Source organism: Condylura cristata, unplaced genomic scaffold (assembly GCF_000260355.1).
Source record: "Condylura cristata isolate star-nosed mole 26May11 unplaced genomic scaffold, ConCri1.0 scaffold00008, whole genome shotgun sequence".
Lineage (NCBI taxonomy): Eukaryota > Metazoa > Chordata > Mammalia > Eulipotyphla > Talpidae > Condylura > Condylura cristata.
This window is the reverse complement of record NW_004567109.1, coordinates 35912377-35926883: the sequence shown is the minus strand read 5'-3', so window position 1 is coordinate 35926883 and position 14507 is coordinate 35912377. Positions and strand designations below refer to the sequence as shown.

At 47.7% G+C, this 14507-nt stretch overlaps 1 protein-coding gene across 4 annotated transcripts in view; it reads left to right on the top strand.

Annotated features, from left to right (window-relative positions):
- The window catches only part of KANK4 (KN motif and ankyrin repeat domains 4), a 61545-nt gene that overhangs the window by 27192 nt on the left and 19846 nt on the right, over positions 1–14507 (top strand). For 2 of the 4 annotated variants that reach the window (XM_012722351.1, XM_012722352.1), the window contains exons 2-4: positions 392–521; positions 5806–5893; positions 11483–13432. In XM_012722351.1, coding sequence (XP_012577805.1) covers positions 5878–5893; positions 11483–13432 — 1966 coding nt within the window. In that variant the 5' untranslated portion in view covers positions 392–521; positions 5806–5877. The remainder of the gene's footprint in view (positions 1–391; positions 522–5805; positions 5894–11482; positions 13433–14507) is intronic. The other 2 variants (XM_012722350.1, XM_004679507.2) reach the window with 2 other exon arrangements.

Below are 14507 nucleotides of genomic sequence, written 5' to 3'. Positions count from 1 at the left end.
AGCTGTGCCTCCACTAGTGATACCGTATCAATGAGTCACTGCGTGCTGGGAGCTGGGTGGAGGAGGAAAAGCATAATTAATGATAACACCCCCATGCTTCTTTCTACCCACCCCAACCCACAGAGGAGTACGCAGATTTGGGGGAGTGGGAGGATGAAGGTATGTGCTGTTTGTTTTTTGAAGTGTCCCTCCCATGTGGTAACAGCCCGGGGAACTAACTTTGCATTTGAAAGATCTGAGCTGTCTTCCTCGCTGCTGGGTCCAGTATCAGCTCCTTGAGCACCCGAATCCCTCCCCAACCCCAATCCCCTTTTCCTGGGAACCAAAAGGAAGTCATCGGTATTTGCTTTCCCAGCAAGGTCACAGATCACCTGACCAAATCCTTTAACAGCAGGGAAGCCGATGCTGATGTGCTGAACTCCCGTGCAGTCAGCTTTTCGGTCCAGTAGCCCGAACCTTGCTTCCTGGAAGGCAGACTGCTCTGGCTCCGGGCTGTGGCTGCAGGAGGATGCCAAGGGAAGGTAATGTGGGCACAGCTTTCTTCCTGACAGTTTTCTCTTCTGGAAGCTTCAGTTTCAGCTGCTGCATTGCAGGCAGAAATGACAGGCACTTGCAGAAAAATGTGATAACGAGTTGATGCGATTGTGTTAATGCACCTTTATTGAGCACGAGTTCTCTTTTTGTTTCCTGGGTGGGCAGAGACTTGGGTCAGCAGAATCTTTTCCAGGACTACGCCTCACGCCCTCGGTGTCTAGGTTTCTGGGTTTTGCCCTCTCAATGTTAAGTACCAGCTCTCAGATGCCCCCTGCTTCTCAGCACAGGGGAAATGTACACTCGCTGAAGCAGGGGGCCTGGAATGAGGAGACCGGGATGCTCTCATCATCTTGGCAGGTTTGGCTCATGGTATGGGTCATTTTTTTCCCCTCCTTGGACAGAGTGCTTTGTCCTTGCAAGTGCTCTTGGAGGGACTGACAGATCTGCTGTTGGGAGTGCCACCTTGCTAAACATTTGACTTTGTGAGTTTGGATTCTTCAAGAGTTCTTGTGGCAATAAGGCTGTGCTGTGAGCCAAGCTTTCTTTTCAAGGAAGTCCAAGGTGCTATTTATTTTGGCATGTGGCCTATTGTGGGATGAAATATGGCATTATTATTACTGCAAAATAAAGAGAGGTTTGAAAAAAAAAACAAAAGTACAGAACTAGGTTTCATTTTCAAGATGAAGGGAAATTTGTTTCTTTGTATTTGGAGCTGAGGTTAGACATGCAATTGAAAAATGGCATCATCAAAGGAATCCCTATGGGGAGGCAGCTGGGCACTGCTGCCCCCAGGCAAATCCATGCCCTGGGGCTTGGGCCCTGCTGGAACCTTCTAATGTGGCCTGGTAGAGTTAGTTGGGCTATCCCTGCTGGCTACCTGAGATTGTACTTTGGTAGATTGTGAATAGGCATCCTCGGCTCCCTCCTCTTCGCTGCCTGCTTTCAGAGGCTGTGGGGTGATTGATCATGGAGTGACAGGAACTGTTCTGCCCCTGGTTAGTTAACTTTGATTGGCTGCGTAGTCACTTTGTACTTTGGAGATGACACCTATTTCCCAGGGTTATCTGTGTAACAATAAGTGAGACACTCCACCCCATAGCAGACCACCCTTAACCCCACCCCGACCCCCCCATGAAAGCCAAGTCATTTTGTTCCTGTGAGTGCTGAGTATCAAGTGTTAGGATACAGGGCTATTGAGGGTGGAGACAGGCATGAGTCCTGCAGGAATTGTGACCTTCATAAGTTTGTAGTTTGGCAAGGAAGAAGAACGAGAAAGAGATAAAGCTATATATACACAAAACACATGTAATTTGATGAGCTAGTGAGAGGAACTTGGATCTAATTGGGCCTCTTTGATCCCCGATAGGATGTAAACAAACACATCTTTACAGAACAACACCAGGTATTACAGGCTCTGAGCACTAGAGATACGACTTAACAAAATGAGTAATAAATTGCTTATGTCAAATTTTAAATGCTCCAGGTCACAGATTTCATTTTAAAGGGGATTTCTGTCAAAATGTAATGATTTACATATTCCATTGTGTTGCAAACAAAGGAGCATTTGTTGATGAGGCAATTACTCTCCAGTTCCACTCACCTAGCCACATCAAACACCCAGCCACTCGAAGAAAACCCCTTTAGCCAAACTGCAAAATATCCCCTATAAACTACCCTGAGCAAAAAGCTCAGAAGCTGGGTTGGAGGAGGTGAAATGTTGTGGTGGGCTCATGACCCCCCTTCTTCCCATTTAGAACCCTTTATAGAGCTCTCTCCTTCAGAGAGTTGAAGTGTCAGCTCCATTTAATTTCTGTAGCCTTGGAATGATTGATGTTAGCTAAGTTGAAGTAGAAAATAAGAAAATTATTAGCGGTCTCTCTAGAGTTCTTTTTAATGAATTTTGACCTAATGTGTGCTGCATAATTATTTGAAGCCCCGTGCCCTGATCTATGAAAGCTGAATGCCTAACTAACTAAAGGCTCTGGGTGTGATTGAGCCCCCAAAAGGTCTATGACAGCGTGCAGGAAAAGGTGCATCTGCCGGGGGTGGGGGTACTTCTTCCTTGGAAGAAGCCTACTGCTTGCAGTCCAGTCTTGGAAAAATACCTGTTTCCTTTGTGAGGTCTCATGAGAGAGCCGGTGGGAGAAAGAGGGAAGCCTTATTTCCCAGGGTGAAGAGCACTAGGGCTCAAGCATACTGTTGGGCAGGTATGTGGGGGAGGACGAGGGTGGACAAATCACTTCTCCCAGCATAGGCTTGGGGTCACCACGTCCTGCTGCAACACTTGCATGTCTGTGGACTTTCTCAGTCTCAGTCTCCTGATCTGAAAAATGGGAACAGTAGTAACAGGCTTTGGGTTCTGGTGAGAATCCCATGAGATTATTGAGTTATGTCAAGGGCCCCGTCCTCTGGCTTTCCAAGGAAAGTTATGGGGTGCAAGGGAGAGGGGAACAGGGAAGCAGGTGAGGGACAAACTTGGGGTTTGTGACCTCATCCTTCTCTTCTCAGGCCTAATCTTGACACTGCTGAGCCTCTTTGCCTGCCAGCCTCCAGGAGGCCCACAGGCCACCTCCAGACTGCAGACTGTAGTGAACTGGGGAGCAGTGTCTTCCCGGGACCCTTCTCTTATCTTGGCGGCACCAGCGGGTCCTCACTGCGCCCCACTAAGCCGGTCCCCACCGTGGCTCCCCACTCCCCTCTTGGAGCCTCAGCCCCACACTCAGATTTCGTTGGTTTGGTTTTGGCTGGCTGTTTGTTTTATTTCTCTATATTTCCACATGTAAGTGAAACTATCTGGTCTTTGTCCTTATGGCTTAATTTGCTTAGCATTATATGATGAAAACTTATCATTGTTCATTTCTTTGCAGTGTATGCTCTCTCCTGTTAGGTATAGTCCCTATAAAATTCCCTCCATCAATTCACCTGTGAACCATGTAATGAGATCTTTTTTATTTTTTTTTAAGATATGGAACTGGGGTACAAGCCAGAGATGTAGAGGGTGAGAGGATTCACCAGAGATAGAGAGGGGAGCAGAACAGGCAGATGGATGAAGTACACTGCTGAGGGGAGCAGCGGGCGGGTCAGGAGAGGTCTGCCGCGCCATGTGGTCACCTCCGGGGCAGGCGGGGATGGAACTCATGCAGAAGTGGCTTTAGCTTCTTAGTGTTGTGCTTTAACCCGCTGCGCCACAGAGAGGGCCCATGTGATGAGATCTTTTAAGTTTATACTCAGCAATTTCAAATACACAGTACGTATTATTAACTATAATCACTGTGCTATAGGTTACATCCTCAGGACTTATTAATCTCATATCTGACAGTTTTACTTTTACCTACCTTCACCCATTTTGCCCACCCCTCCCATCCTCTGGCAACCATCAACCTGTGAACCAAGTCTATGAGGTCTGTTGTTTAGTTTCCACATGTAAGCGATAGTGTACAATATTTTCTCTCTCTGTCTGGCTTATTTCACTGAGCATAATGCTTTCAAGGTTCTACCATATTCTAAATGTCACAATTTCCTTCTTTACGACTGAATAATTTTCCATTGTGTGTGCCACAACTTTTTTTTTTTTTTAAGATCTATTTATTTATGCACACAGAGCTGGGGTACAGGCCTGAGGTGCAGAGGCAGTAAGAGGATTCACCAGAGACAGAGTGGGGAGCAGAACAGGCCCACTGATGAAGTACACTGCTGAGGAGAGCAGCAGGCAGGTCAGGAGAGTTCTTCTGGGCCATGTGGGTCACCTCTAGGGCAGGGATCGAACTCATGCTGAAGTGGCTTTAGCTTCTTAGTGCTGTGCTTTAACCCACTGTGCCACCCGGGAGGGCCCACCACAACTTCTTTATTGATTCATTCACCACTGGACAAAACCTCTTTACAACAAGGGTGACTCTCCCTTGACTCAGTAAGAACCCTCTAGTCCTTTCCAATGTTACCTCCATGACAACCACGCTCTGCCTCCAGGACCATCCACTCTCACCCTCCTTTGCTACTTCCTCACCTCCACCTCTGTGCCACCCCAGACTCAAATCCTCATCACCTCAGGGGTACTTGTCCCCTCAGAGAGGTACTTATAGTGTCATTGTTCCTTCTACAAGTGTCGCTGTGTACAGACCCTGCATGCTGTTCAAGGCTCAGCCGTACCTGCACAGGGAAGGCCCATCTGAGGTATGTGGAATAAGGTTCAGAGGAACCAAGGCAGGAAACAGGAAACAGCATTGATCCTGGAGCACGAGCAGTGCTCAGCGCAAGAGGAGACACTAAACTTTCTATTGGCAAACTTCAGTCTTCCTCTTATTTGAGTCCTGATGTTTCTCTAGTGAGTTCACTTGTCTGATCCCCCTTTTCCATCCTGGGATGCTGGGACCACCCCTCACTTTTCTCTCATGCTGTGTCCTTCCCTCCTCACTGTCCAGATTTTTGGTCTGGAGTTCATTATTAAACACATTGGAATTCTTAAAACAGTCCTGCTTCCACTCCTGGGATGTAACAGATAATTCATTATTCTGATGTGTGCAGTTACAATCATAAAAAGTCAATTTCCTAGGTGATTTATTGTCACAGAGGCAGCAGCTAGGTTGTTTATCATTTGAAGAAAGAGTTATGGGAATGGATTAAGACTTTGGGGAGAATTTATGATCAAACCTCAAGTACCCTACCTAATTCAGAGTCAGGACAGTATTCTGCTTGAATAGTCACCGATGTTGTCTCGTCACTTAGATTTAACTTCCCCTTGTTCTGCGGTGGTTAGAAATCACCTGTAAGTATCAGCTCCTTGTCAGACTTGCAGTTATATCATCTTTGTCTTGGATTGGATTGGGATGTCACCGGCCATATAGCTGTAGACTAATTACAGCTATTTCACAAAATGGATTATATTTCTTTTACAGGCATGGGGGTAAGTAGATTTCAGCGCTTGATATCATGAAAGACTACAGGCTGGTGGTCAGAGCCCTGGGTCTGGATCCACCTCCTTCTTTGATACGCTGAGAGGCCTTGCACAGAGCAATTAACTTCTGAGCCTGCTTTCCCTCTCCTGCTAAGTGAGGGTCTTGGATGAAACTCTCTCTTTGGTATTAACCACTGCCAAGTTTCCATGAAGGCATACCTACAACTAAAAACTCTGGGAATGTTTATCGGTTTTTAACCTCCCTCCTTGGAGGCCCTGGGAACCCCAGGGAGAAAGGTGGGATGGATGTTGCTTTCTTTGGTCTCCATACTTATTCCAATTCTAATGAGATTCCTCTCTTCTATCCTCCTTCCTTTCAGAGCTCTCCAACAAATTTTACAGACGGACTGGATGAAGAGTAGCTGAGAAGCTGACAGTCAGCATTTCCTAAGATGGAAAAGACAGATGGTAGGTGAACTGCTTTGTATTCTCTGGTCTAAAATGAGCACTTGGGTTGGCAGGTATGGTTACTACAAATCCTGCTAAAAAACCTAGGGGAGGCCCTCCCTGGTGGTGCAGCGGGTTAAAACACAGCACTAAGAAGCTAAAGCTACTTCAGTATGAGTTCGATCCCTGCCCTGGGAGGTGACCACATGGTGCAGCAGACCTCTTCTGACCTGCCCGCTGCTTCCCTCAGCAGTGTACTTCATCAGTTCTGCCTGTTCTGCTCCCTGCTCTGTCTCTGGTGAATCCTCTCATCCCCACACCTCTGACCTGTACCCCAGTTCTGTATGCATAAATAAATAAATCTTTAAGAAGCAAACAAACAAAAAAACCTAGGGGAGCCCACAGAAGACAGCCCCCAACACCTGGTGTTGGATGCCCATGCACGATACGCCTGAAGAGTAGCAGGTGGTAGGGGATGAGAACGAAGCTTTCTGTCTCTGTTGTATTTGGATCATTTTCAGAGTGCTTTCTCATCTCTTCCAGGTACCAAGTCGAGAGTAGGGTGCTCTCACCCATTATCCTCATTTTAGAGATCAGGAACTCAAAGTCGAGGCAGACGGCATAGTAGAAAGGGCCTCCATTCACCCCTGTGTGATTCTGTTACTTCAATTCTCAGCCTCAACTCCATCATGTATCGGTTAACGTTGCTGTGTAACAAACAACTCAAAAGATGTATTGACTTAAAGATCTTTTTTGAAAAATGGTGTGGCTGAGCTAGTATTCTTGCTTGGGTGATCTCTACAAAACTTGTTCACAGCTCTGTGGTCTTCCGGGTGACTTGACTGGCGCCACATGGTTGAGGATGGTCACCCTCACCTGTGGTGTTTGACTGCATGTGCCCTGGCGTGTCGGTGATGATTTGGCCATGTGTCTCTCATCATCCCGCAGGCTGGCTGGGGGGTATTCACATGGTGAAAGGAGGGTTCCTAACGTAGCAAGAACAGACATATTCTGACTACAAGCAGTTTTTAAGTCTGTGCATAGATTACATTTGCTGTTGAGCCCCACTGACCCAAGCAAGTCACAAGGCCAGGTCCAGGGTCGGTGTGAGAGGGGAGTATCCAAGGGTGGAAGATGACCGGCTATTTTTGCAGACAGTCTATCACTCTTCTCTAATAGCAGGCTTTGGTGCCTACTTTATAGGGCTGGCAAATGACTAAATGAGACAATACATGTGAAGTTGTCGGGTTAATAACTATTGAGCACAATCAGTGCCTCCATGAGTGCCCCCATCTACATCTTCCTGGGAAACTTGTTGAAGATCACAGACTGGAAGTAGATCACCTTACTTCTAAAAAAATGCATTTTCCAGATCACCAAATGTCAGGAAACTGGAAAGCCTGCATTCCCTTTTTGAATCACATGGCTTCTCACTGGCACAGGATGTAGGGACCAGGCATCGGCTGCAGTCGTGCCTCTTCCTTCTTTCCAAATGCAGTCACCATATATCTCAACAGTCTGCCTTTCTCCCCAGAGATCTGCCTTTTCAGTGCTCCCTGGAAGTGATCCCACAGAACCCAGCTCATTCGTTTGTGTCCCAGGGGCCTGTAATCGGCTGCCTGTCGCTGCTCAGCTTCTTCCACCCTGGGCCTCTGCTTGCCCACAAGAAGCTCAACAAAGTCACCCCTCCTGTCAGGCACCCATATCTCACAAAATAAAGGCAGAAAGGGGAAAGCTTCTGTCCTCATTGTCTGGACCTCTTGAAGTGGCTCACTTAATTCCCCTTCTTTCTGGCTTTATTTTTAGCCACTTTCTAGTTTCTGTTTTTCACATTTCCTTCAGAAACTGAACACAGCCTTTGAGCTTTATCCCCCACTTTACGCACCTCCAATTGGTTTGCTCACCTGCCACCACATTTCCTCAAGCTACTTACTGAGGTGCCTCCTTCCTTTCCTGTCCCCATCTAACCCCTTCCTCATGTCTCTGTGTTACCTGAAGCCGAGGTCTGTGTTTCTAGGCTCTTCCAAGGGTCCAGTGAGGTAGCATGTTTTCAGAACAACTCTACAGACAATTGTAGGTAACGCTGAGCCTCATGTATCTAGTTTTATTCTTCCCTAACTCATTTTCTCAGAACTATTTTGGGGGACTCTTCAGTCCCTCCCTCTTGAGACTGTACTAACAGGAGTAAATATTCCAGGGAACAGGAACATCGTCTGTGACTCCTCCCCTACCCCATTCAGAACCTAGTCCTCCTTGCCTTTCAGTTCCTTGGTCAAGTACCGTGTTTTGTTTGTTCTGTACTGCATTAGTGCCAACAGTCACAACTCGAAGTTAGGCTTTACTATTGTCACTTAACAGAGAAATTGAGACCTAGGGAAATTAAATAATTTGCCCAGAATCACTTCGGTAGATGACAGAGCCACAACTCAAATCCAGCCAGTTGGCCACATACTGGCTTATCCCATGTGAAGTCCATTTTGAACAGAGTCTTCCAAAAGTAGTTATTGCCCTGGCTCGATGCCCAGAATTCTGAGTTCCTGCATCCCTGTCACCAGGTAAACTTAACAGGAGCAGAGCTAGTGTGAGTGTAGGTTTCCCAGCCAATCAGCACAAGCTCCTTTGTTCAAGCTCCAGTGTTTCTTGCACTGGGATAAAAAGAAGGAACACAGAGCAGCAGATGGCAGGCAGGGCAGTGCAGTGCAGTGGTGGTTGTATGTGAGAGAGAGGTCATGAGCCAGAGACGTTCCAGCCCAAGCTATAATACCCATCCCCCTGGTGTGCAGACTCACAGACTTCTTCGGGTCTTTTATCCCCTGTGGAAGATTTACCCTTTGAATCTGCTGTTTCTTATTTAATGCTATTATTGTATTTGCACTCTGGCCCTGCTCCCAGATGCCACTGGGTAAATCAGTGCATTTCTACTGAGCCGAGTCAATAAGCAGATAAATAATACCTTAAGGAGAGTTCTTTGGCTTCTGTTTTATAACTTTGGACAAAGTTTGTTCTCTCAGATTTGACCTGTCCCTCTAATGCAAGAGGCGCCTGAGTGGAGCAATCAGCCCACAAGTATTGCTTAGCGCAGCTTAGAAAGCCAACGAGAGCAAGCATTCTCATCTACTGAACTGCCATTGTGCCTCTATAGGTCAGCAAAAAAAAAAAAAAAAAAATGAGCAAATGTGAAATTATCTGTAACTTTCTGGGTGCTGGAGCATTTACTTGTTAGTGGTATGAAGTCCAGGTACCTGCCAGCACAGAAGCTCTGGAACCAATGAGTTTCATCGTATGACTCAGGGCCAAAACTCCCTCTGTTCCTTGCTTCTGCTGGGATGTGATTACCCACAGACCCTGCCATGTTTTGCATTGAGGCTGGGGGTTCCATTGTGTCAGTATTTGTGAGCTCAGCCTTTGTGTCTAGTCTGCTTCACTTAGTGTATTTAGTTCTCTGAGATAACTACTTCCCCAAGCACAAAAGCCACCTGACAAGCATATGGCATCAGATGGAAGATGGAGGGGTCAGGAGCAAGTGAGAAGAGCTCAGTCCTGTTATGTCAACACCCATTAGAAGGAAACCAGCCCCAGGTGCACCTCATTTTTATCTTCTCTTCACCTATCCCTGTCCTTCCGTGGCCTTTAGCTTCTCTCACCTTGACCTTGTCAGTAGTCTGATTCATCATAGCTGATTCATCTCTGTCTGAAGGATCTAGATTGGCAAACAACACATAGGTGATCAAGTAATAGTGGATCAGGTAAGTGAACTGAATTACTCTTCTCTTGTCATTTTGCCCCTAAGATTTCTTATCCTTAGAACTAGGCAGTTGACTGATCATAAATTTGTGTTTAGCCTCAAAGCTAAACATGGCAGGGTCTGTGGGTAATCACATCCCAGCAGAAGCAAGGAACAGAGGGGGTTTTGGTCCTGAGCCACAGAACAGAACTCATTGGCTCCAGAGTTTCCACTGAGATTTCTTACCCTCAGAACTAAGAAGTTGACCGATCATAAATTAGTGTGCACCCAGAAAATCAGCTTCCATTAAGGGGCTTCTGGCCTCTGTGTTTTGGGCTTCTCCAAAGATGGTAATTGTGATACTGTATATATTGGATGTTTGTCAGATGATAGGCATCGTTCTAAGCACTTTATATTATTAATTAATCCGTCCTTACAAGATGTCATCTTGCCACATTATTCCCATTTTACAGATCATGAAATACAGGGAGGCTCTGTCATTCCCTGAGCTATGACATACCAATCGCCTGTGGTTTCCACTCTTGTCCTTTCTTGATCTCAACAGTTTCAAAGCATGTTGAAATGTCAGAGAGATAGACAATAAGGGCTCTTACCTGAAGAACATCAAAGGAACAAAGATTATTTAACTTGAAGAAAAAGCTACTTGGAAACAAGTCCCTCTGGACTTGAAATATTCAAAGGCCTCACTTGTTCTTGGCATCCTCTGTTGAAGACAAGAAGATGGTAGCTTGATGTGATGGGGAATTTTCCCATCATCACATTTTCTCATCGTGTCCAGTAATTGGCCGGGCCACACGGAAAAGTCTTCAAGGATGTATGCCAATGTCTCTTTTGATGTTAAAAGGCCCTTTTTTCTCATCACCTTTTCCCCCCGTCTATGAAAAATGTGGTATTTCCTCACTTGGCATGGGTTTTTCAAAATGACATTCACATTTGTTAAGCACTAAGCAGCTTTCAGGTGGAAAAGATCATGGGCAAGACATGAATATATGTTCCAATTTTCTCTGATCTTCCTGCACCTGGAGGCGCAGGCCTCTGAGAATGTCTAAATAATGCAGAAGGCCCAGCTCCTTGATGTCCCTGGCTTTAGCAAGACCCTGTTTGAATAATTCAAGATTTTTTTTTTTATCCCCAGATTCTTTTTTTTTTTTTAAAGATTTATTTATTTATGTATACAGAACTGGGGTACAGGCCAGAGGTGTGGGGAGTGAGAGGCTTCACCAGAGACAGAGTAGGGAGCAGAACAGGCAGATCGATGAAGTACACTGCTGAGGCGAGCAGCGGGCAGGTTAGGGGAGGTCTGCCACGCCATGTGGGTCAGCTCCCTGGCCGGGGATTGAACTTGTGCTGCAATGGCTGCGATAGATTCATAGTGCTGTGTTTTTACCCTTTGTGCCACCAGGGAGGGCTTCTAGATTCTTTTTTAAATGCTAAGACAGTTGTATATCTCAACCTTTGGGGTCTTCTAAGTCTATAATTGTTGATGAGTACCCGGATGTGGCAAATTCCTTGCCACTTCAGTTCAGTGATGACATGACTCCAGCCCAGGACAATAGTATAATATAATTTTATTTTGCTGATCTGCAGATAGATTCCACAGAAGTAACTGGAATGACTTTCTGCAAAGTGGGAACTATTGCCTCTGCCTTTTTCTTGCAGACATTGGCTAAGTACACATTGATATCATTACTTTTTAGCACAGCTGAAAACATTGTGAACATCTCATCCTCCACATAATTTAGAAGCTGCAATGCTTAGGAGAAGCCTCATGTGAAAGCATGAAGTCAAAATCACAGATATTAAACCTCACTGGCCTGTAATTCTTATTCACATTATACTTTTGTTTAACATGTCTTGTCTTATAGCCAAAGACCAGTCTTCCCAAAGGGATGATGAGAAAGATCTTCCAAAGTACTCTGTGGAGACCCCATATGGCTTTCATTTAGACCTGGACTTCCTCAAGTATGTGGATGACATTGAGAAAGGAAACACCATCAGAAGGATCCCTATTCACAGACGGGCCAAGCAGGCCAAGTTTAGCACTTTGCCCCGAAACTTCAGCCTTCCTGACAGCGGGGCTCGTCCCCATGCTGCTTTTCCCCACCCAAACTGGTCACCACTGGCCCCAAGAAAGGTGTTCCTCAGGACAGAGGAGAGGGCTCAGTCACTGCCTCTTGGGGATGCCCCCCACACCTGTGCTGGTGGAAGTGAGCTGAGCTACCACAGGAAGGCCTTGCTGGCGGAGACTGCCCGACAGTTAGAGGCTGTCGTTCTTGGGGACACTGAACTCACCTCCGGGAGTGGACGGCCCCAACTCTTAAGAGCATCTAGCATGCCAGCCACACTGCTGCAAAACAGGGCCTCAGAGGACACCAGCCTCAACTCAGATCCCCCCACATTCCCTCTTCTTCAGGGTGAAAGCAGTGTCTGCGATGGTGCATTTGGCCCTGCGGAAGGGTTTGTAGGTCTTCACGGCCCTGCCTCACGAGTATTGGCCCAGCCCAAAGTCAGAGAGTTTGGAGACCTTGTGCCAGGGATTCCGGAGCTGGTTCGGGAGATGGCTGAGCCTCCCGAGGTTTCAAATCACCTCTCTCCCCCAGTTCCTCATTTTTCATCTCAGGCTGCACCACATGTAGTTCTGGAGGATGCAAAAGACAAATTCAATATTAGAGATGCAGAAGTTGTGGTCACTCCTGGCTCCCCATCACCAAGCCCCCCACCTCTGCCATCACCCATCCCTGAAAATGAGCTGGAAGAAATTGAGCTCAACATCAGCGAGATCCCACCCCCACCACCTGTCGAGGTAGATGTGAGGAGCATTGACACCCAGGTCACAGAGGAAAACCTGGGCCTTCCCAGGATGGACCCCAGAAACATCTCCAGTCTGAAACAGCAGCTCATGGACCTCGAGGGCAAATTGTCTGGAAGAACTGAGGAACTGGCCCAGGTCAGATCTGCTCTCCAGCAGCAGCAGGAGGAAATCAAGTCTAGAGAGCAGAGGATTCGAGAGCTGGAGTGTACCATTTCTCAACTGGCAGCAAAGCTCGGCCATGAGAACACCAAAGATGCGCAAGGCCAAACAGATGCCACGGTCAACACTGACCCTCTCCACGGCATCTTGGCCAGGGAGTCATGTGACAAGAGCATTGGGGTTGATCTTCTGGGAAGCACGGGATTGAGAAGCTGGGGGGCCAGAGGAGAGGAGAATGGCCTCCTGTGGGGGCAGGACGGTCACAAAGGAGGGCATCAGAGCCCTACAGAACTCATGCCAACACCCCAGTTGTCACTGCCGGGGGGACCCGACTCGGTCCTCACCTCCTCATTGCACAGCTGCTTCTGCACTGAGCTCAGGATTGAAGAAACAGGCTCTGAGCAGGAGGAAGGCCCTCCGGGGGGGATTGGAGCTCTGGTCAGTGAAGCAGGGGACTCTTTATGGAGGGACAAGGCCTCTCCCACAGGGAAGCAGGAGGCCGGTTCAGAGATCCCGGAGAAGGAGGGCCCAGGAAAGCCACCGAGCTCACCCTCCGACGCCACTATTGGGCAGTATGTTAAAAAGATCCAGGAGCTCCTGCAGGAGCAGTGGACCTGCCTGGAGCATGGGTACCCCGAGCTGGCCAGCGCCATCAAGCAGCCTGCCTCCAAGCTCAGCAGCATCCAGAGCCAGCTGCTCAGCTCCCTCAACCTGCTGCTGTCTGCTTATTCCGCCCAAGCGACACCCCAGAAGGAGACCCCAGGCCCCTCTTCCTCCCCCCCGATGGGTAAATACCAGTGTCCAGGGCAGGAAATCTTTTCTCCTTCACCGGTCATGTCTAAGGGTAAAGGAGTTTAAGTTGCATGAGAATTTTTTTTTTCTTAAATATATGTAGTTCCAGGAACCCAGTGGAATAAAAACTGATTTATGTCACCACGGAGGCTTAGCACCCCTACTCTGGTGCTTGTTCTAAGGTTGGAACTCAGTTAGGGACTTGTGTACAGCTGCTGAGATAGCAAAGGGCACAAAGATGCCAACCAGGGAAGGTAAGTGGGAGCTGAATCCAGCCCCCCACTTTACTTGCCAAGCCTGCTGCCCTGGGTCCACCCAGAGGGAAGGGTGCCTAGTTCTCATTTGCATTGAACAAAGGCAGTATCTAGGGCCAAGAATAGCCCCCGGAAAATGTGTTCTAAGTCAGCTGCTGCTGTCTGTCTCCTGGGTTCTTGTGTTCCCGTGATCCTCTCTGGTTCATGCACATGAGAGGTTTCCTCGCGTGTAGTTTTGGAGGAATGTTTTAATGAGACCTGAAATATTTCTTGAGTATTTTCTCCCTCCTCCTCCCTCTGTCTCTTCCTCACATACACACAGAGCACACGCGGTTGCGTGGCCTTCCTGGTGAAGCCCACCCTTAGGCTTAGCTGCTCCTCCTCATCTAGCAGATCATACACTCCTGTGTGGAGTAAAGTAGAATCACATTTTGCTTTGCTCACTGAGCAGCCTGTGGGTCAGCTTCCTGCCGCTGATCACAAATTAGCTGCTTTCTCGTTATTTGGGGGCTAGTTCTGGTCCCGCCTGCTGGGAAATGCCTCCAAGCCCTTGGAGCACAGCAAAAGACTTGTCCTCCTGCTCGTGTGTCTGCCGTGCTGACCCACATTACAGGTGTCAGGGGCCTGTGAGCCAGGAGGGATCACTGAGGTGTCCCCAGCAGGGACGACCAAGGTCAGGGGACTTAAGTCCTGCCCCTTGCTGAGCAAGTCTGAGCCTCTGATTTCCAGTCACAAGACAGGGGTACAAGGGCACCCCACCACAGCTGTTGGGAGAATGTCCGATGCTGCCTTTTCCACGTAGGACTCTGTGAACAGAAACTGTTCGACTGACATTGATCAGAAAGCGGGGCACCTTCAAAGACCCTCAAAATA